Below are 22,760 nucleotides of genomic sequence, written 5' to 3' on the forward strand. Positions count from 1 at the left end.
AATCCTAAAAATATTCTGTCTGCTTGAGGAGATATATATAGTAAAACCCATCAGATCTGGCTACATTATCCATATGGTATATGGTTTTTTTCCGTCATAATTACTACTCCAAAAATAATTTTAAAGACTGATTATGGTGGCATGGGACAAGAAATGTAACTCAGCATATTTTCAATGAGAAAACAACTTCTTAATGTTTGCTTTTAAAACATTAAAATTTGATTAAGGTCATTCCTAATTTAAAAAAAAGTCAAAACCAACCAACTCAGCACATCTTTTTAATGTTCTTTGACAGCACAAAACATTTTACCAATGCTGAAACATATAAGGATGAGCTAAGCACTTACCCAGAACCATGTCCCATTTCTAAGTAGGATGCTGTATCATGCATTATTCCCACAGTAATTTTATCAGTACAACAGAATTTGAAGTCATCCATTCATTGAGCCATAAGGAATAAAATTGCCAGGTCTTTGAGCTGTACTTTTTTTCCCTTGCCTCAAACAAGAGGAGAAAGGAAAAGAGGTAAAGACTGAACAGATTGTTATAAACCTTCTGCAGAGCTGCATCCCTTCCACACCATGTGTTTCAGGAGCTTGCATGGCAAGGAAAGGTATCAAGGGACCCTGCTTACTTTGATATTGATTTTAAAGTAATTGTGGTACCCATGGTAAGGACTGTGTCCATGTACATGCCTGGGTGCCCTCATGGAGATGTGACACTTGGAGGGCTTGAACAGATTGGGAATGAAGGAAAAAAGGCAGTTTTCTTTTAACATAAGAACATTTATATCTATAGAAACCAAGAGAATTATTCCAGCATATTTTTTTCTTTATAATATCCTCAACAGCCCCTGCAGGCTTGACAGTTTAGTGCCAATGACATCTTTTCCTGCAAGTCCTAAAATACTGCTTCCCCTCCTTGTCAGAGTGGGACAGGTGACAGTCCTGACACACGAGAATGAGTGACATGTGGCATTTCCTCGTAACCTTTCAGTCTCTCAAGAGTATAGGTGGTAGAACTCTGCTAGATTTCATCTACTAGTCATCTACCCTGGGCAATGACAACCTTTTAAAATGTCCTATTGAAAGAATCCGTGGCACAAAAACAAAAACAACAACAAAAAACCCAAAAAACCCCCAAAAAAACAACCAACCAACAAACCAAAACCAAAAAACCCACAAAAAAACAAAAAAAAAACCAAACAAAAAAAAAAACCAAACCAACAAACAAAAAAACCCACCCCAGTTTAATTAATCTGCAGCACTCTAAATAAAAAAACAAAATATTTTAATTCCTGACTCCTGTTTAACCTGAAATGAATAACAGTTTCTATTTTTGCTGCTTGACTACAGAAACTTTCATAAGACTCAACTAGTCAGAGCATGTACATCTTTTTCTACTGAATATTACTAATTTACATGCAGAAAAAATATATATACTACATTCCTCCTTGCGGTAGCAGTACTTAGAGTTCCAAATTAACTTATAAAAATAATCAGATTCTAAAGAGAATGGCACTGCAGATATCAGTCAAATTTTATACCCCCAACCAGCTCTTTGCAATGCAAAAACTTCAAATACTGCGAAATAAAGTTTTTAAGTTGACAGGCTAAATCTCAAAGGATCAAATGATAACAAGTAAGATTCTGGAGAAGGGCTTTCTGATCCCTGTTGTCACTCCTCCTCACCTGCCTTTACATTACATGAATATGGAATGAACTGAAAATAGAACTTCCAGAGGCAGGCAGTGAGTCCTGACAGTGCTGACAAGCACCAGACAGGCATCAGTGACATGGTGTGAGCTTCTCTGAATACTCAGAGGAAAGGACCTTGCACATTCCTGGACCTTTTGCTGCTGTGCTTAGATAATCTGAAGAGTAACTTTCAAATGACTGGATTTTCAAATAAAGGTGTGTGGCAGAGCCTTTCCCAGAAGCAGCCAGATTCAAATTCTCATTCGATTTAATTTGGCCTGAGATTTTGACTGAATTTGACTTCAGGACTGGAAGTGTCAGCATCATAGCCTTTCTGGGCTCTTAACTACACAGCACGAATTTCTACTGTTTCCAGTATGAACTGAGGTTACATGGGAGCTATCAAAGATCTCAACTCAAAATAACATAATACCACTTTTCCTATGAGACTGTACTGGTTTTGAGTGGAGACAATATGCTATTTTGGGCTTCTCTATGCTAAGTGTATGAACCATTATATACAATGGTCAAAAAACTGATCTACTGCCATGTTTCATACCCCATTGGTAGTTCAGAGTATAAGTGTAATCAGAATTTCAAGTCAATAAATTTTCATGTTTGCTTACTATTACGGATATTTAAATTCCCCGTTAAACTTAACGAATGACAAAACCAGATCTGAGTTGCAAGTTTTGATCCAAACTAAACCTGAGCTATTGAATATGATGCTTTCTTTCTACTCTGTTATAGTGATGTCAATGATACCCAGAAAATTAAGAATGTTCTTTAAGAATACAATTTATTTTAAATTATGAATAATGCAAGGGTATGTTTTTTAATTTTACACCTACTACAATTTGCTCATCACTTTTATGACAATTCATATCTTTTTTTTAATAAATGAAAATTAATTTCACAGAAACTATTAATAGTATAAAAAATAATTCTACTTAGCAACACTTGGGTGACATAACTGAACATATAAATGTCTTTTCCATAGATAATTAAAATGAAAGGAGAAGTTCCTCTTATGCATGTAAAATATGATACAAGAAAGAGCTATTAAGTATACTATTAATATAAAAGAAATATCAGTGCTGAATGTTATTCTGTTTATCATTTACAAGAGATTTCCAAAATATTACTGAATTGTTGCAAGATTTTTTAAATTGTCTTTCATTAGAATTTGATGAGGATATATCCTTATGGTTTAAAAAAGTTCTGTAGAATTCGAATTTACTTTAAGGAAAAAATTACAGAACTTCATGTTTAATATAACAGTTTTTTGAAAAGAAAAAAGGGGAAAAAAATCCACTACTATTGAGCCTTTACTTAGAACTGTATAATTCTTTTTCCCACTTGTACACTTATGTTCAATGTTGATGCTGAAATTGTTCTGAGGACATATTCTGAGGACACCATATCGGACCTCAGACTATTTCCATAAAAATAGCACTTTCTTTAAAGGTAAAAATAGTCAAGCTATATTCTTCACTTGTTTGCACATGGCAAATGCCTGTACATTAGCAAAGCTTATTTTCCCTGCATATTTTTCAATGGGAATTTAACACCATATGCTAGGAAACTTCTAAGGATGCTGTAGTAACTGAGGAATAAGTAGTACATCTGTGTTAACAAACCAAAGCAGAGCAAAAGATTCCATAAAGAATCAGTAACATCAGGAAGTAGTAAATTGGCACATTTCTTTCTAACTTCTTGCAGAGATACCAATATAAGATATAAAAATATAATATTGTTCATATATATATGTAAAAGCATGTTTGCCAAAAATCTTTATCCGGCATTGACTTATTGACTTAAGTCCTCTCCCAACCTCTATCTGCCTCAGTGTACAGTTAAATGATGCATCTAACATCTCTTTGAACCCTTTTCTGCTCACTCTTTGAAAAAATGATGGAATACCAGTAGCACAAAGTAAGACACGAAATTCTTGGGAAAAAATCCTGCTTGGGAAAACCTAAATTTTTCCAGAGACCTGCTACATTCCCCTATCATATGACTGTTCAATGGCTCACCACTTAAAAAAAATCCTGTTTGCATTGGCTCTGATTCATGATGATAGGAATGACAGGGAGACCTAATACTGAAAATGGCTAATGAAACCTTCAAAAAATGTAATGGACACTCAGTCTTTTTGCCACAAAAGAACTTAAGATGTTGTATCCAGCTGCAGAGCACCTGGAGAAACAGGTGAGAGCAGTGTCTGCTTAAGGTGATGTAAATGGATTTTTCTTGTTGGATGGTCATATTTCAGATATTTACTGCTTCTGTATGGGTTTTTTGTCATTATTTAAATGCACAATCCCTTGTTCTAATTAGAAAATAGCCTTGTGGAAATTAATAACCTGTAACACTGATCAGAGATTCCTGACATGGGGAAGAAATAACACTCAAATGCTAATCCAGCTGAATGATACATGGAACAGTCTGGACTATAATGCTTCTAGTACCATAATTATTTATTATGAGTAGCAAGATTAGCTAATAGTATTAACATAATGTTGTCATAATCCTTTCTTGCAGTAAGAAATGGAACTCTAAAATGCCACATTTATGAAGCTAAGAAAAAAGTTTCCCAAAGATAGCAGCCTGCTGCAGGAAATATTATATTAAAAGAAAGATGAAACAAATATCACATTCATAACAGCATTTTTCTGCAAACAAAATCAGAAAAGAACACTTCATACTGTACTGCTCAAAGCTAAAAAGGAAAAGAAAAAGCTAGAAGAGGTAAGTGCATTCTTAGTGCTCCAAGTTTATTCAAAAGAAATGTAACTCAGGGCCATCCTGCCAAAGAAAAATTAAACACTGGTGATTTTTTGTGTTTTTGTTGTTGTTGTTTTGGGTTTTTTTGTTTTGTTTTTTTTGGGTTTTTTTGGATTTTTTTGTGGTTTTTTTGTTTGTTTTTGTTGTTTTTGTTTTTGTTTTTGTTTTTTGTTTTTTTGGGGGTTTTTTTGGTTTTTTTTTGTTTGCTTGTTTTTACAGGGGGCTGCCAATAAAACATCAACTCTCTGTCTCTCTCTCTCTCTCTCTCTCTCTAGCTATGTATATATGTATACACATATGTATGCACATATGTTTCACAGGCACCTGGGAAGGTAAAAAAGGCAGAGCTGTGTTGTTCTGTGCCTTTGGAAGATGATTTAGAAGATGAAGGCAATTCGCCTGGGACCAGATATTCTTGATTAGCATACTACAAATCTTTATGAATCAGCAAATTTGATGAACCATCTCTTGTTTCCAATGCCATTGAAACCTGCCCAAGCCTTCCAAAGATTGCTCTGTACCACATTATTCTTTCTCAGATTCAGTACAGCCAAGAATATCAGCCCTGTGTTGCAAATTCCAGAACCAAGAGACATGGCAAGAGCTATTACTGTTTTCACGGGTAATTATATAAGTACCAACAACAGAATGTTAAGAATGTTATTTTCTCCTGCTAGTGCTCTGGAAAAGTTGATTCCACTTGGCAGTTTGTTTCAATGTATGTGCTAATTATGAAAATGAGCTGTTGAAAAAGCTACAAAAGGTCAACCAATGAAACCCTTATACTTGAAAGCATGCAATATCATGTTCCACAATTTTGAATCTACAAAAAGAAAACAAAGTTATTTTTGTATTTTAAACAATGAATCCCTCAAATTCATTGTACATTCATACATTTCTTGGAAAAAACATAGATGAAGTCATGATTCTAAACATGTTTTTCTTTAGTAAGGAAATACTCTGCAAAAGATATGTGTAGAAATTTGCTTTTCTCCTCTGTGAAACAATGTCTGTGTGGACACTAGTTACTGCTAAAATAGACTATGTATTTTACAGTAGCTGCCTCCCAGTAAGAGAATTGAAATTCTTTTTCTCCCTATCAAATATATTAACTTAATGAGTAAGCTTTTTAAAGACAATATCATGTTCCATTCAGCTTACAGAAACCAAACTACTTTGGTTGCTCTGTTTCACCTCAGTGCTCATGTGATGCTGCTTCAGCAACATTTGGAAATGAAAACAAACAACGTGTGAAAATGCCTGAAGGGACTCACCATCTTTTACAAGAACAGACTAAAGGCAGAGCTAGCAACATACAACCAGAAAATGTTTTTCTCTCCAAGTCAATTTTTGCAGCAGAGTTACTGCTTCCATCAAAAAAATAGACGATACAGACTATGCCTGATGCCATTTCAAGAAAGTACTTTGATAGAAATTGCTTTTAGTTCTGTCAATGTCAGTAGAAAATGCCAAAATGCCAAAATACACATCATAGTTATGCATGACTGTGCTAACCAAAAAAACCCAGTAAGGGCCCAGCTCCCTTACAAGAGCTGCATTTCTTGTGTAAAAATGGAATTAATCCATTGGGCTAGATGCCATTCTGTGTCATTGAAGCAAGCCTGGAGGTCAGCAGAAGCAACATGAATTTACAATGGCATGACTGAAAACAGAATCTTTCCTCTAGCACTTAAGTTTTATGCAGCATAAAATATGTATGAATGCTTGACAACTTTTCCTTTCATTATACACAAAAGTGACTTTCTCTTCTCTCTAAAATAACACTGTCAAACCAAGAGGGACTGCCAGAAACCTGTCACAGATAATAATCTATTTTCTAGGTTCCTGAATAGCAATGAAAAAGAAGATATTGCATGTGAGTTCCCAGCACATAAATTAAAGTTCCGTGCCTGTAATTAGGTCATGTTTCCCCCTGAAAAAGAATTGTGTTTAATATTACAACACATTTTAATTATTTTCTCGTAAGTAATAGGCTAGAGATGTTGTGGAACACCTAGTTGAGGATTAATGATAAATAAGATTAAAAATTAAAAATTTCAAAAACCTTAAATTACTTGCAAGGACATTTTCTCTAGAAAGACTATTACTTCTGGTTTTACTCAAAGTGTAAATGTTGCAAATGCTGACTTTAAAAGTAAAGAAAATTCTCCTTTCTTTCCCTTGCATTTGGATAAGACAAAAAGGTGAAAAGAACACTGGCTGGTTTAATTTACATAGTTGATAACTTCACACCACAGTGTTGTACACACTGCTTGAAGATTCAGTACCATTTTTTTGAAACACTGTTACATACAATATGTTCAAGACCTTTAATCTCCCAATCTGTCTGTAAACATTTTTCTAAGTTTACACAAACTGAATATCCTATGTTCTAACAGGAGACAGTCTCCAGTATTTTTTCTTCTCCCTTACCTTTTTTTTTAAACCATAACAATTGCTTTTCTCCATAAATCCAGGATTTTGTGCCCACCAAATATTTTTCTAAAACAACAAACTTTACGTAAATGAAGTGATAATGGCAGACAATTTTTCCAAATCTCAGAACTTTCCTTTTGTTTCTACATCTGTAAGCCACCTCCTATTCTTCACCCTCTCTGCTGTAGTTTCTTGCTTTTGAAACAAGGCAGGATGTGTCTCTACCATCTTTGTAGCCAGGCCAAAGGAATGATCCACTTCTGACCCCACTACACAGCACATGGAGGTGTCTCTGGACCAGTATCTTTGCCCTGGGGCTTCACCCTCTAGATCCAGATGCCCACACTGTGTAAGCCCTGTGCAACACTGACAGGTCCTGCCTGTCATGCCATTAGCATTGCATGGCCACAGCTACAGCAGCCTTGTCACAACAGCTTGGCTCTCCCCCTGCGTGTCCTTCTTTGGGTAGTAGATATCTTGGGAATATTATGACTCTAAAAATGGGCTTATCTTCATAAAGTGGTGGATAATAATAAGGTTACCTCATAGTCTGTGATTAATTGCACTTTTTAAGCAATTACATCTAGAATGTGCTGTAGGAAGGAGAAGGAAGAAGGCCAGTAGAAGTGGAAAGAATGGACATAAGAATCTGTAAGAGGACAAACTCTTGCAGTGATGTGTTGGAAGGCAAGCCAGGCTGGCAGAGTAAGAACTATTTTGTCCATATGGTCTGTTGTAATGGACCCCAGAACAGTCTGACTACTGAACTATTCCTGGTTGTGGAGAAACTATTGATCCTGTAGGAAGATGATATCTTATAAATGATGCAGCCTGTGTCCAATGGTGACAGTTATAGCAACAGGACCTTGAGATGAAACAAGGAGTACCTTGAGTCTCCTGAATCCATTCAAATGGTTTTACCTTTTTTACCAAATAGTGATCTGTAAACTTTCTGCTCATCTTAGTTGGCAAATTAGCTGAGTAAACTCTCTGATATTGCTATTTACACAATGGTACATATACATATGTACAGTGACTGTAACTTCTACTCTTGATTAAAAGTGTCTGCTTTCCTTTTACCTTCTGCTACTCCACTTACTCATAGCCATTTACAGAACACCATAGCTGCTAAATTAAATAGCCAGTAGCAGTATATCTTTGAGTTTTTATAAATGGTTAATCATATGCTGGGTTATCACGAGATGAGCTGTCAACTACTTCTGTCTCAAATAGAAGCAAAGTGAAAAACATACCTCAAATATATTCCATACTTTTTCTCACCCATTTGCAGTACAAATTAAGTCTGCTACAAGGTAAACTGAAGAACTAAGACAGCGTGAAGTCCGATCACATTTCTCCAGTAATACTTACACCTACAGAAAAGTTTACAGGATCCCTTACAACCTGTCATTAACAGCAATCCATGCTTTTCCACAATTAGGAAGTTTAAATTGTGCTGGAAGATATTTGTGTCATTGCTGAAAGACCTGGCTAACTTTATTGTGTGGTTGCCATCATGTTGCCACCTATGACAAACCTTGGTCAACATAGGTGTGGGAATCCTGGAAATGGGCTTTCTCCAAGAACCACCTGTATGGAAGAAGAGGCAGAGATGGCAAACTAGCATATTGGGGGGAAGGATATAATATTTTGGATATGCAGTATTTTTTATATTAGAAAACATTCCTTTAATTTCCCTTTTTAATCTATGAATATGTCATGGTGTCCTGGGAATACTAATGTTGGGTTGTGCATAAACCCAACAAATATAACTATAGCACCTACTCTCTATTGTATCCTTTTGCTTATTTTATTATTATAATCAAAAAGGAAGGTACTAATGGAAAAAAAAACCTTCCACATATTCACTTCAATGAATATTCACTTCACTACATGTAAATCCTGGAAGAATTTAAAATGTAAGCATAAGTATATATTTTATAACATCTGTTCCAACAACACCATCTTTCTGATCCAATAGGTAGGTAATGCTGGTTTTAAATAAGCATCCTTGTCTTGATAAACCAATCTTTAGAGACAAGTCTTTTCATGCTCTTTTGCATTCAACAAAAATATGCAAACAGAGAATCCATCAAAGTAAAAAAATATATGTTCTTAAGGTAACTGCAAAATATTTGGCAGCTCTGTAGCATTCAGAGCTCAGGGTCATGTCTTCCATTCATCAAAGTCAAAACCAAAATTTTTACACACTTGACTAGAACCAGACTAGCAATAACTGATGCAGAAAGCTAAAGATAAGAAAGATAAGGAAAGGCAACATGGAAAGCAACAAAAATTGGGTCCACTTGCTGTCAAACTTACTGAATTAAAAAATTATTAGAAGGGTATGTTTCCAGCTAGTTCTGTTCAGATCTGCTCACATAAATTATGCTCCTTCTAGCAGTAAGTTAGGATTATCATTTAACCACTTATTATTTCAGGGTTTTTGTCCTGAAAGAAATTCAGTGCAACACACTGAGTGTTCAAATAGTAGTTGTAAAAAGCCTTATCTCATCTTTCATTCAAAAACAGTGATCAGCAAAGCTCCCATCTAACTCTGTTCCACAGCCCAGAGGAAATGAGACCAAAACAAGTGAAGTGGACTTCAGTCTCCTGTATAAATTGAGAAAGCTTATCAAGGACAACATCCTAGTTTATTGATTCTTGAGTTCCTCCATCCTTGCAAACTGTCAGTGTAACCAATAGAGAGTTCCATTGTTCTCAGGGAAATATCTGAAAAAGGTACCATCTGTGCTTTAGAATGCATAGCTTGTGCTTTTTTAGGCAACTCTCCAGTGAAAATCAGTGACTGATGAAGTAGAATTCACAAACTCCTGAACTAAACTCATCAGTATTCTTAGACAAAGAAAGCCTGCAATCAGGAACTCTATTTCTTGATCTGATTGGTTTGAGTCTACTGTATGGAGATGCTAAACCAGACTACAGGCAAAATGTGTTGTAAAAATAGCTATAACTACTACAAGTATTTCTGTTTCCCAGTTCTGTAAAATTCAAACTCACAAATGCCTATTCATGTAGTTGCATTCACTGCTTAAGGTCAATAGCCAAAAATATACAAGAGAAACAGAGGGACAAACCTGGCTATCTGTGAGCATTCTAAGTTTCTAATATTCAGACTTGTCTGATGCTAAGTCATCATTCTGTCTTTTATGGACAAAATTTCTGTCTCTCATCTCGATCATGCTGACAAGTTCCTCAGGGGTATCTGCCTCTACTTAATAACATTCAGTACATAATCTACTACCAGTAATGTGAGAAAGACCTGGTGGGAAATTTTATCTTCCCACCAGAAGTGCACTTGTGCTCTCTGTATACACATTTCCTATTTAAGCCTTCATTTAACCACCAAGGCAAAAATGCTTCTTGATTCCCACATAAAGTGCCCCAGGGAATTGTCACTGGAAGAGTACCACTTTAGACCTGTCATAGAGAGACATTTTATTACCTGAAGGATGCTATCTTAACCCAAGGTCTAAAATATAAATGAAGTGCTATTCAGGTGACTTGAGATCCAGCAGAAAGACAGAAGGGTGGAAAGCTTCCCAGGGATTCCACAGGGAGAAGGCTGATTTATTTAATACAGATAAATATGACAAAAAGATATTAATATCCCAAGTTTTAATAAGTTTATGCTTGATAAGGAAGAATAGAACTGAAGCAGCAGCTTCAGTTTTTCTTGAGTAGCAGCTAATGCAGGATGTTAACTAATAGAGTTTTGGAGAGGAAAAAAGAAGCTTTAAGCAGATTAATTCAAGTAAAAGGCAGGAAATTTTGGACACTGAAAATTTATCTATTTCTTATGGGCTAAAGGAGATTATGTTCTTTTTGCAATGACTTATCATCAGTACTGTAGGGTAAAGTCAAAGGGATCTTCATAGAACATCTAGTATTTAAGTAGAGCAGAGAATGTTTAGAAAGGAAAGGTCAAAACTGCCTATGAAAAGATGAGTGAGAAAATAAACAGAGGATAAATCAAGAGACTCTTTTGGAATCTGCCATCATGAAAACCCAGCCTTTTCTCAAGAGGCAGAGAACATTCTCTTCTATATTGAAACAGGGATTTGAGGTTTGCTTTAGCAATGCATTGTAAAGCCATTAGATGAAGCCTCTAGAGTGCTGTTTTGAAAGTAACTATTGTTTCTCTGAGCAAAGTAATACTCTCCGTGTTTTGTAATGTTACCCATCTTTTCCCATGTTGAAAGCTTCAGAAAACTTTGGTTTCATCAAGAAGGAATTTTGGTTAAGTTGCTGAAGCAGGTAGATAAAGCTAAGTGGAAGAAAAGGAGGTAAGTGGGACACAAGCTGTGGCTTAACCCTGCAGTGAACTGCATTTGCATAAGGCTTTGGGAAAAGTTTCACAAAAAGTTTTATAGCCAAGAGACACTTGGGAGTAGGACATTTTCCAGTTGTTTATTTTTCTGTGCTCAGAAGAAATAAAAAAGACATTAGCTTGTTGAAGTTTATACATAAATACAAACTTCATCAACAGCTTGTTCTAATTGCAAGATTACAAATGCTGAGTAGATTCTTAGTATGTATTCAAACAATTACTTTTAAACTGCAATAGCATATCAGAATCCTTTAATGTGCAAAACTATACTAGAAATCTGCTTTCAAAATGTTCTAAAAACAAGATCACATCTTTCTTCCATCTTGTCAGCCCAGCAATACTTCCATCCCTTGTGTAAATACACCAATTTCTAGAAAGTTTGACTGAACCTCACAATGACAAAACCAAGAATTTAGTCCAAAACTATACAGAACAGTAAAGATAAATCTCTTGACTGTTTTCTGAGATTCTTTCCTCTTATAAATCCCTGTGCTGGGGCATACACAATTGTAAATATATTAATCAAAGTTTATTTTGCAGAGAAAAAGTCAATAGGATGTTTAACTCTTGATTTATACACAAGCTTTAAGTATTTCACCTGTGTAATTCTGCACAGTCAGTAGCTTATTTCTTCTAATTAAATCTTTATTTCAGCTCTCAGTGGGCTTAATTTTCCTCTTACTAACAGCAAGTTTATTAATATAACTCTCATCAATCAAATGGTGGTAGCATTTTAATGAGATTAATGTAAGAAAAAAGCAAAATCAAAGTTATTGACTTTGCACAAGAGTTTTGCCGGTCTGTTCACAGCTAAACAGTGCTTATGAATGCTTAACAGAATGCTGGGCAAGGCAGGAATTTTTTACTGTTTAGAAACCTGTTCTAAAAGTACAATTTGAAAGACAATGAAAAAAAGAAAATAATTTTCTCAGGAAGAAAATCAGGCAGTAAGTCTAACTGCAAGGGCTAATCATTTTGTCCTTCTCATATGTAATACAAACTGAAAGTTCATGTGCATATTAATGTAAAATACTCTGCTACACTCAGCATTTTGTTATGCGCATCAGAGCATACACCTCACTAACACAGCAAAACATTTATTACTGTTTTTTTTACCAACTCTTTATTGCCTCTACCATTTACATCTCTGAAGCCCAGGACAGGTCATGGACTGGTCATTTTGTGACTGTTGAACAACTTACAGCCAGGTCAATTAAAACCTGAAATTCTGGATTGCCTGGTCAACACAAAAGTCAGTTGTTTTCTGGTTGTAATACAAAAATGTACATACTGTATACTACAATATATACAGCCATCCCTAATTGTTTTCAGCCCATGTAAAATAAATATGAAATGTTCATAATATGGATAGATTTAATTATTAGATGTGTAGAGTTCAGGTTGTGGCTTGAAAGTGACTGAAGGCATGAAGGGAGCAGCAAGGTAAACAGTATCTAACATAACCAAAGAAGAAAATAAAATGTATTTTGCCAAAACAAGAAGTGATTTATAGAAAATTTTCTAGAAACTTCTGATGCAAATATAAACTGTTTTTTTTTTAAATAGTAATAATAGAATGAGAGAGGTAACTAAAGCATGACAGACAGTAGCAATGTCTCGTACTAAAGATAATTTTGAACCCCAAACAATGAGTGAAAAAGCTTCAGACACACAAGACAATTTTAATAATATACCAACACTATTTTTCTTTCACATCTTCCAAGAATAAAGTAGTGGGATGACTTATCCTGCCAATAAAGATGAATAAAATTGATCAAGAGACAGAGAATTTAATGAAGAATTGAATACAGTGAAATCTCCAGCAGGTAGGACATGCAGTTAAATGAATGAAGGAACAATTAAGTGCCTTTTTGGAGACCAAAGGATAACACGAAATGAGACTCTAGCTGGGATCTGATAAGACCATAGAAAACTGATTCCTGACAAAAATTGAACAGGCAGCAGGGAATAGAGGGAGACAAAGAAAACTGCTAAGAACAGACTGCCTGATGGCAGCTCTCCATTTCTCTGATTTTAAATGCAAAGCAAGGTCTGCTTCATGGTTCTAATTAATCACCTACTATTATCTAAATGTTTTCCCACAGTGTGCTATGTAACCTCTCATGATGACTGTATTTACACAGAAGTTAAACATTTTGCATTCCTGCTTTTTATTTGACCATTATAGAGCATAGTATCTCTTCCTTCACTGCACTTCTATGCATAATTATTTCATTTTTACTTTTGCAAAGTGTCATCAAAATATAGAAAGTTGTAGCTGCCTTTCTCTCTTTAAACAAAATGCTCACATGAATTAGGTATGACAGCTCTGTCGAGTCAACAAGAAAACCATTTTCTCCTACACCCTACACTCTGATCCCTCCTAGTCATCAAGAAGCACTTCATAAAGCAGTGGTTAGGTAAAGAGGTTAGAAGTGTCCAGTGAGAAAAGTGGGAATTCAACTGTATTTGAAAAACTGGGAGGCTAGACTCTACTGTTTATCTGAAATCTGTACCTGCTAAGTTAAAGCATCCCGAGTCAGTGCAACTTTAAGGTATTCAAGAGAAATTGTGACAAATAAAACCAGACAAACCAGAACTCTCTTCCATAACTCTCTTCCTTAACTGCAGAGCTGTGAAGGAACAAGACTCTGCCACCTGCACATCCGCTTACAATTCTCTCATGTGAGTCCTACCAGTCAGTACTGCTTCTATAACCAGCATTACACCATGGCCCAGAATGAAGTACTGATGTCCCCAGGTTAAATCCAAAACAGACATTAAAACCTCTAACGTAAGCAAGTTTGTAAATTATGAGAAGCTTATAGAAGAAAGACTAAGAGACTTTATCTTGCTCCTGGAAAAAATATGTAATTGCAGATGACAGGCAGAAATACAGCAGATATGAAACCCAAAACAGATTTGCATTGAGCTGTGGTTTTAGTTAGTCTAATATTTTCTGATAGCCAGGCTGCATTCCTCCCAGTAGAGTCTACTAATACCCTATAGATTTATTCATACCCTACACAGGCAGAAGGTTGCACACTGGACTATATGAAATTCTCCTTTTTCAGCTGTTAAAAAAGACAATGAAAAAACTGTGCACTTTTTGTCAATAGGACCACAATGGTCAGAAATCTTTGTGCCAAAGGCAGACCATTTTGACTTTGAGAAAACCCAGTAGGTTTATATCATGAGATCTGTTCATTCCCTGCAGAAGAAGGGAAAAAGAAGTTTGCTGTGATATTTATTGTACAACAACAATAGCATTCTTTCTGCAGCATTACTTGGCAGATGTCATATTTTCCGTTTCTGTGTTCACACACACAGTTAATTTCACAGGCACTGAAATGCCTGTTGCAACAAAATGACAATAAAGCATTGCAATAAATTTATGTTTTTGCAGGATAGCTATGCAGATATAAAAATTTCATACAAATAATTATGGTATGAAAGGATTTCTTTTTTTTTATGAGATTTCCTAGTTATTGGAAAATATTAGGAACAGTCTAATTATTAGACTACACATAGAAAGGGAGTACACACCTATTTTGAAGCCAAATATTTTCACAGAGAAAACTGCAAGACAGAAGGAAGAAAAAGGAAGAAATTCTGCTTTATAGATAAGGGTGATTTCTTGATAGAATAAGATCATTCATATATATTTTTTTGAATCTAACAGCTATTTCAACATTCTTGTACCTCTTACTCAATGAAACAGTAAAGGATTTAATATAGTTGCAATATAAATTTTAAATTTTGTGAAAAATTATTCCAGTCTTTAGGTACATCATCATTTTAAATAACACAAACCAAAATTATATCAAATTAAAAAAAAAAACAAAAAAAACAAAACAAAACATGCTTACCTGATGAGATGTCTATCCGGTTCTTCTTCACTTGGGAGATGTTGATGTGGACACTGACTTTGCCCTCATTTATGTCAATCTCAACATTCCCCAGGTCATCTGCAAAGTGGCTGAAGAGAAGAAGTCCATTTGGGTTCCAGGTCCGGAAGAGGAAACTGACTGAAAACAGATCTTGGCTTGGACGACCAGGAACCTCAAGGTAACTGGTGGCGTTGAAAAAAACAGGCACTGTGTGTGGCTCCACACAAGAAAAACTTAAATTTCCCTAAGTAAAACACAAAAAACAAAAAACAAAAAACAAAAAACAAAAAAAAAAAAAGAAAAATGAAAAAAAGAAAAAACAAAATGGTAAGATTCCACTAAATTCATAGCTACCCCTAAAAAGTATTCTAGATTTCATTCTACCTAGACTACTGTGATCAATGCACACTGCATCTAAAGATGTGCTATTAATATTATCTTTATTGTTGCTACTATATAGTTGCTGATATTTCTGTTTTTGTCTACCAGTGGCCCCATTATATTTTGTACTGTATATACACAAAATAACAGGCAGTTGACCCTGAAGAGTTGTAGTCTCTCAAGCTTTGATGAAAGTATTATTATTTCTAGTTAAAAGATAAAGAAATTAATCACAGATAAACTTGGGCTTGTCTGTGGTCCCCATAGAAACTTATAACAGAACAGCATAAAAAAGAGTGCAGATTTCCAAATACCCTGATAACAATGTGTCAATCAATACAATACATGATATTCCAAAATAATGATGTATAATACCTGAACAGTCAGACTCTCTGTTTTGCTTTGAGCCACGATACTACATGTGCTAATATTTCAATTCATGAAGAAGAAGAATTTGGAGTAGCTGATCATGAACAACACCAATATTTTTGGATAATAAATAATTTTGTATGTAAAGGAAACTGCAGTTTCTCCTCTGTAAAATATTATTATTCAGGAAATTGAAAAAAGATCCAGTCAACTGTTGATCTACAAGGCTTTAAAATGTATCTGTAAACAAGACCAGAATTAGGGACACAAATTTTTCTTTCTGGTTCTCATGTAATTTCTCACAACAAAAGACCAAATTGGATATTACTATTTGGTAATATTTGTAGGGTATTACCCTTTTTTTCCCTTAAAAATCATACTTTGTAATAATATATATCCAGAATTAACTTATTACTGCATGACTGCAAATATAACAGGAAAAGTTCCTCTGCTGAAAAATTCCTATAATATGTGGCAAAGTGTATCCTGTCCTATGGTTAGGCTTTCTCACACACAGTTACAGGTTGAAATTATGTGGCTGTTTTGTTCTGTTTGGGAAGAAAGAATGTTATCTCATCCAGTGCAGAAATTATTACAAAAATCAAGATAGCAATTCCTCTGATATTTAGTTGTACATTAAAAAAAAAAGACTTGAAAGACTTGAACAACATTTTTAGAGGTACATAGATGTTTAGAAATGTGGTCTACCTAAGCAGTGTTCAGAATCCCAGTAGAAGTCAGTCATCATCTTTTTTGAATCATTGTTTTTAAATTCCATATTACTGACTTCCTGATTTAGATTTTATGTCACATTTCTGTATTCATAGTGTATAAATGCATCTGACAGTTCATCTTGAGGGAAAGTAGAGAATTTGGAAGCAAGATAGGAACTTTGTGTCTGAAAATGTGTGGCAGGAAAGACCTGAGTAAAATTTTTAAAGAAGTAATTATATTCAATTGGAGATGATGGATGACATCAGTAAGCAAATTCTAGCACTCATTTTCCAATGTCCAAACCCATCACTTTTGAAAAGGACATCACATCAGAGAACAACTTATTTGTATAATAGCAAGATACAACTGGTCCGGCAGATTCAGCTTTCTATATTGGATTTCCATGTCAAAAAAAAAAAAAAGAATTAAAATAATATTTTCTTTACCACTACGATAAATACTTTGATTATTTTTCATAACAACTTCTTTTTCCTGCAGAACAGCAGAAATTGTACAGCGTCTACCTCTAAATGCCAGTAGAATTAGTAGGAACTATATTATCATGTTGGCAGCCTCCTTGATCACTTAAGGAACATTGATATTTCCAATAATCTAGAATTAGAGATTTCTTTAAAGTGATCTCCTAGATTTGTTCCTAAATTTTATGATAAAATCTCAGCATTACAAGTCACACTCTTTTCCGGTGCCGAAGTTCCATGGATTAAAAAAAAGAAATCCAAGGAATTGGGAAAAACCAGCTGACACAACTAAAGAAAACTTTCAGATAATTATGTGATAGAAGAAATTACAGCTACTTTATGATTAAAGAGTAAAGATTTCCCTGCTAAGCTGCTTGTCAATTCTGGGATGTATTTTTGTCGTTTTGCTTTGCTTTTTGTTTTGGTTTGGTTTTTTTGGGGGGTGGTGAGGTTTAAAGGTTGCCTAGAGATTTTTAATTTTACACTTTTAACCAATGAGGCATGAAATCAAAATATTTAACTCATTTGCTTGAGTAGTTTTAATCAAAATGTTTCCATGTTTGTTACAGAATACTTCTGCTTAAGCCACAAATTTTACATAAAATAAAAAAAGGTGGAGAGAGTCTGAAATAGTCTCTGTAAGCCTTGGCTATCATTCTCAGTGTAATGGTCACCCTGTGCATTGACACAGCTTCTGTTATGTAGTTAAGGCAGTCCTGCGTAGACACGGAAGGCTACATCATTTTTTGAGAGACGTCATGCCACGGTTCAGTCACAGATTTCTATTAAGAAGTGCTCAGAGAGCATTCTGTTAGACCTTTTAAGAGTTCCTTTTGCTGCCTTGTTACCAAGAGGAACTAACAATTTTCTCATTACAAGAAGGCTTTTATATCCAATTGACACTCTCCTGTCGTCCTGATGTGTTGGATACTTGCATGCATAACACCGATTAATGTTAATGTCATGAAATGCATTCAAATCCTTTTTCACATCAGTGAATGCATTTCCCATGAAAAGCCTAGATGCATTAAAAATTTCTTGAGAAAGTAACACATAATTCTAATTTCCGTGCTAGTTAGCATTTTCCCTACTGAGCTATTGAGATTAATATGAACTGGATTATTAATCCCTTCTATGACAGGATGACTCCTCTTTTAAGTACAGCCCATTTTATATAGACTGCTCACTAGTTCTAGGTCAAGGTTTTGAGTTAATTTGCAGCTTGTCTCTGTAATAACTTCTTCATTTTTCAAAGAGAATGAGATAATTTTCTGTAGATTCAGAGTGATTTGCTAAATAGTTTTCTGGGCAATGACATCTGGAAGTCAATTTTATACTGTGCATTTATATTGAAACTCTTGGTCTTACTAGAGACTTTTTCCATACTACATTGGCAGGGAAAATGTAAAAACAACTTAATTTGTGTAGCTTGAGCTGTGCACCGTGATCTTTCATCTATATGGCAAATTAGATTTATGTTTGCTTATAAATCAATTTTGCCTGCCCACATTCAAACATAATCCCTTGTGTAAAATACTACTGTAAACATCTTTCACAATTAAAAGACCTACTGGGTGAATAGGAAGCTCCCAAAAGGCAGCTAATAATTTTATTAAGACTATAACTACCTGTTAAATCAGGATGGATCTTATAGTATGGGCAATGCACTACACACTAATGCCATCTTAAATATCACAAAAGAATCAAAATAATTTTTCCCCTTTACCTTCTGAATCTAAATAAATTATTTTACTAAAGTCAGCATTGGACTTTATTTAAATTTAAAATAATTTTAATTTGTCTTTTTATCCTTACTCTTCAAAAAAGCAAAAGGTGCTTGATGGTGCTTTTTTGTTCATAACATGTATGTATACGAGGCACACTTTTTAAAAAAATAACTTTGTTCAGAGAAAAATAAAGATCATCATCTTCTTATCATCTCTGATATTCTGGACCTTCTAATTTTTTATAGTCAATTTGTCAAGTCCCTTTCAATGTGTGATTTCTGAAATTCAACCGCCTTCATCTAGGAATATTATTTTCTATTGTTTCACACCCTTTTAAAATCCTCATTTTCTCTGAATTTATCCTTTCTTTGCATTACTTCTCACGACCAGAGTGATTACTTTGGTTGTATTCAGCCACATTATATTGTGTGTGTTGTGCCTTTCAAGGGAAAGGTGTGGCTCCTGTTATGTGTTTGTACAGAATCTTCTACAATGCAGCTTTGATCCCTGTTGGATTGCTTGAGAGCCATCATCATAAACATGCTTAACAATTACAATAGGTTCAAGAAAGTCTATCTCTCTTGCTAAATCAGGCTAAAAACTAGAAGAAAAATGTTTTTGTAAAACATAAAAATCCATGCTGATTTAGTTAGATTAAAATTGATTTTGTCTTTGAATAGCTGAAACAATTTAAGCGTTTCTACTAAAAACAAAGATTATTTCTATTTTTCTAGTCATTCTCAGAACTGGAAACAACAGAAGCATCAATTTAAACTGACATATCATCTCCTAATATGGCACTAATACTGCCAGAGCTTCTTGTGTGGATTTCTTTTCATGGGCAACAGAATTTTAAAAGTAAAAAACAAACGAAGAAACAATCTGCAATATGATTTTTCAGACTTTTGAGAGGCTAGGACTTTAAAGGACAGGATTTGCACTTTTGGAACTTCTTAAGCAACACTTCTGTTCAGAAAGAGGCTTTAAGAGTATGTCCTACTAACTTGCAGTGGAATTGATTGAGCAAAATGCAAAGATTGCTCCTGCACAAAGATTGTTTTTAAATTCAGGCATTAATCTTTCAAAATCATGCCTACCTTAAAGCTGAAAATGCCCTGCAGGAAGGAAATCTCATGTAATTATGAAAAAAAATTAAAAAACGTTAAAGTTTCAGGAGTTGAACAGATTGGGTTGAAAAAATTTTAAAACTGGAATCTTAAGGAAAGGAATATATATAATATTCCTTGCCTTTGACAATACTGATTAAATTTGTGTGTACAAAAGATTATAGATATCAGGCTGTAATACTGAGCTTATATAGGCAAACATCATATTCTCATGATTATCCTTTGGATTTTCTTTATTTTTTTCATTTAGTCATATAATGACATGAAGCTTCAGTTTTACTAGCCAGGGATAATCAATCCTTTGCATGACATCATCACTGCATATGTATGTCTTAATAATTTATTGCCAGAATGATTAAACTGTGTAAACCTACATATTGTTAGCAGGAATTTGTGAAGCATGTAAGCTTGTACACAAGAAAGCCTTGAAAAGTTATTCAAACCATCTCAGACTCATGGTAATAATACATTTATTTCTTACCTACATTGCCTTTATATTCCAGCAAGCATTTTCAGAAACATTTAGAACTTTAAAAACAGAGAAATCAAAGTACATTATTTCCTAATCACCTGCCCTTAAAGCCACAAGTCTGAACATTAAAGCAGCTGTGCACTCTTAAGCCACAGTAAAAATAGAGTAAAATGCTAATAACCTCTGTAATGTTAATAAGCAAATAATGATTTTCAAGTGTAATATCTTGAGGTTTTTCAGATGCATCAGAAAAGACTGTAGAAGCATTCTCATCCAAAGTCTTTTGCACTAAACCAATCCAACTAGCTCAGCAGGGATGGAATATTACCAGGATTTAAAAGCCACAAGAAAGCTGCAATTCATTTAACAATAAATCTTGTCTGCGTTGGTTTTGGACTACTATAATTTGAGAAGAAAGGGAAAAAGCACTTAGTATTTCCGTTGATTTTCTTTAAAAAAAAACAAAACCAAAATTATCTGACTTACACTAAAGGTTAATTTTTGAAAGATGAAAGAAGACCCCAGAAATAAAATGTTCATACACAGTAATAATTTTTTTTAAGTCACAAATGTACATACAATAAGATCTTTGGATTTGTGGTAAAATTTGCTTTGTGTTTTATATGATTGTAGTATATCTCAAGAATATCAGCTACACAATCTCAAAAACATTCTAGTCTTCTTTAGAAGGAGAAGGAGAAGGGTAGATGACCATGAAGTTATGATCTTACCACATTTGAAGGTTCCAGTTTCTTCCTCCTGGCAAGGTCAGTGATATTATTGCCATTGTAGTTGATGCTCTCCATGCAGCCTTTGAAATTTTTCCTACTGTTAGAACTTGGTTTGCCAGAAAAAGGCATGCCTCCAAAGGTTATCTTCAAACGAAACAGAAAAATGGTAGAGAGTTAGTGGAATGCAAAGACTTTTAAAGAATTTTGTTGTACGTGTATTTGCTTTCTTTGAACACTCAACCATGGCAAAATAGAGAGCTGGCAGCACTCTTTACAGAAAAAGAATGAATCAAAATAAATATTGCAAAAGCAGAAAAAAAAAATTGTAATTAATTTAAATTATTTATCGTAGCCAAACCCAATTATTATTCCAATTGTCCAAACAGTGAACAGGCACACATCACAGTTGTTCATATGTGAACAGTTCTTCTAATTGCTATTGGAAAATAAGCATTTCAAACAAGAAAATTGGAACAAATTTCCATCACAGCATTTTTCTAAACAAAAGTAGACATGAAATTAGCCAGATAATCTGATTCAAATCATTCACTCAGCTCTAACTGTGCGCCAGAGCTCAGACTCCAGCACAGCAGTGTTGGACTCCAATGTGGCTTGTAATTCTGCTGTAATGCTCATATGCCTACTTCACCCAGAACAATTTACAGAATCACACAGTTTAAGATGCACTCCCCTGGTAGACAGAACCACCTTTCACTACCAAGAACATGCTTTTGTCATGTAGTTATAGTCAATGGGGAGTTACCCCTTGATTTATCTGGTCAAATTATCTCCTTAGAGAGGATCAAGACAACTACTGTAAGAAGTCAGTCATCAAATTCAAATAGGAATTGTTTTTTGTTTTACAGCTGAAGTTCATTACCCTGGGTAATTGATTCTGGGTTATCCATAATCTATAGTGTTAAAAACTTAGAAGTACAAATATTTACGAACAAAAATTGTTCATCTTTAATGAGTGTCATCTCTGTTACTGTTACATCATCATAGAGATGATACAGGTCACTTCCACACAATGGTCTTTATGGAAATGATTGGAAGTGAATAATGTTACATGTTTTCATTAATATTTTGCAGCTCAAATGCCAAGAATAAGGGTCTCATGAGATTAGTCCCTGCAATCAGTGTTAGGTTATTATATCCATTAGATGATGGCATAAATAGTAATGACACCTTGGTTTCCTGCCCCACAAATATTCATAAAAATATAAATTTGTAGTCTACTGCTAAGATTTGGCAGAATTAATATTTTAAATATTATTCATTGTCCATTCCATTTGTTATTACCAACAGCAGGAGAACAGAGCTCTAGGCTGGCATTTTCAGTTTCAAATGCATGTGAAATATCAGTTTCTATCCCAAAGAGGAGGCTTCCACTTGGCATACACAAGGAGCTAAAACTATACAGCTGAACTCTAAAACCTTTATAAACAACACACACCAGCTTTTGGTGTGTAAGTCTTGTGGGGACATCCTTGAGTGTTGTAAATTGACATGACTTGACTTTAGAGAAGATACAGCTCTTTATATGGAGAATGAGACTGTAATATTTTAATGGTTGTCAAGGATTTTATGCATGTTATA

At 34.6% G+C, this 22,760-nt stretch overlaps 1 protein-coding gene across 2 annotated transcripts in view; it reads right to left on the reverse strand.

Moving 5' to 3' along the window:
* CNTNAP2 (contactin associated protein 2) overlaps positions 1–22,760 on the reverse strand; it is a 1,014,456-nt gene that overhangs the window by 503,072 nt on the left and 488,624 nt on the right. For both annotated transcript variants that reach the window (XM_064419448.1, XM_064419458.1), the window contains 2 exons: positions 21,162–21,305; positions 15,141–15,405 (listed from right to left, as the gene is read on the reverse strand). In XM_064419448.1, the coding sequence (XP_064275518.1) occupies positions 15,141–15,405; positions 21,162–21,305 (409 nt within the window). The remainder of the gene's footprint in view (positions 1–15,140; positions 15,406–21,161; positions 21,306–22,760) is intronic.

This window comes from Passer domesticus, chromosome 1, assembly GCF_036417665.1.
Source record: "Passer domesticus isolate bPasDom1 chromosome 1, bPasDom1.hap1, whole genome shotgun sequence".
Lineage (NCBI taxonomy): Eukaryota > Metazoa > Chordata > Aves > Passeriformes > Passeridae > Passer > Passer domesticus.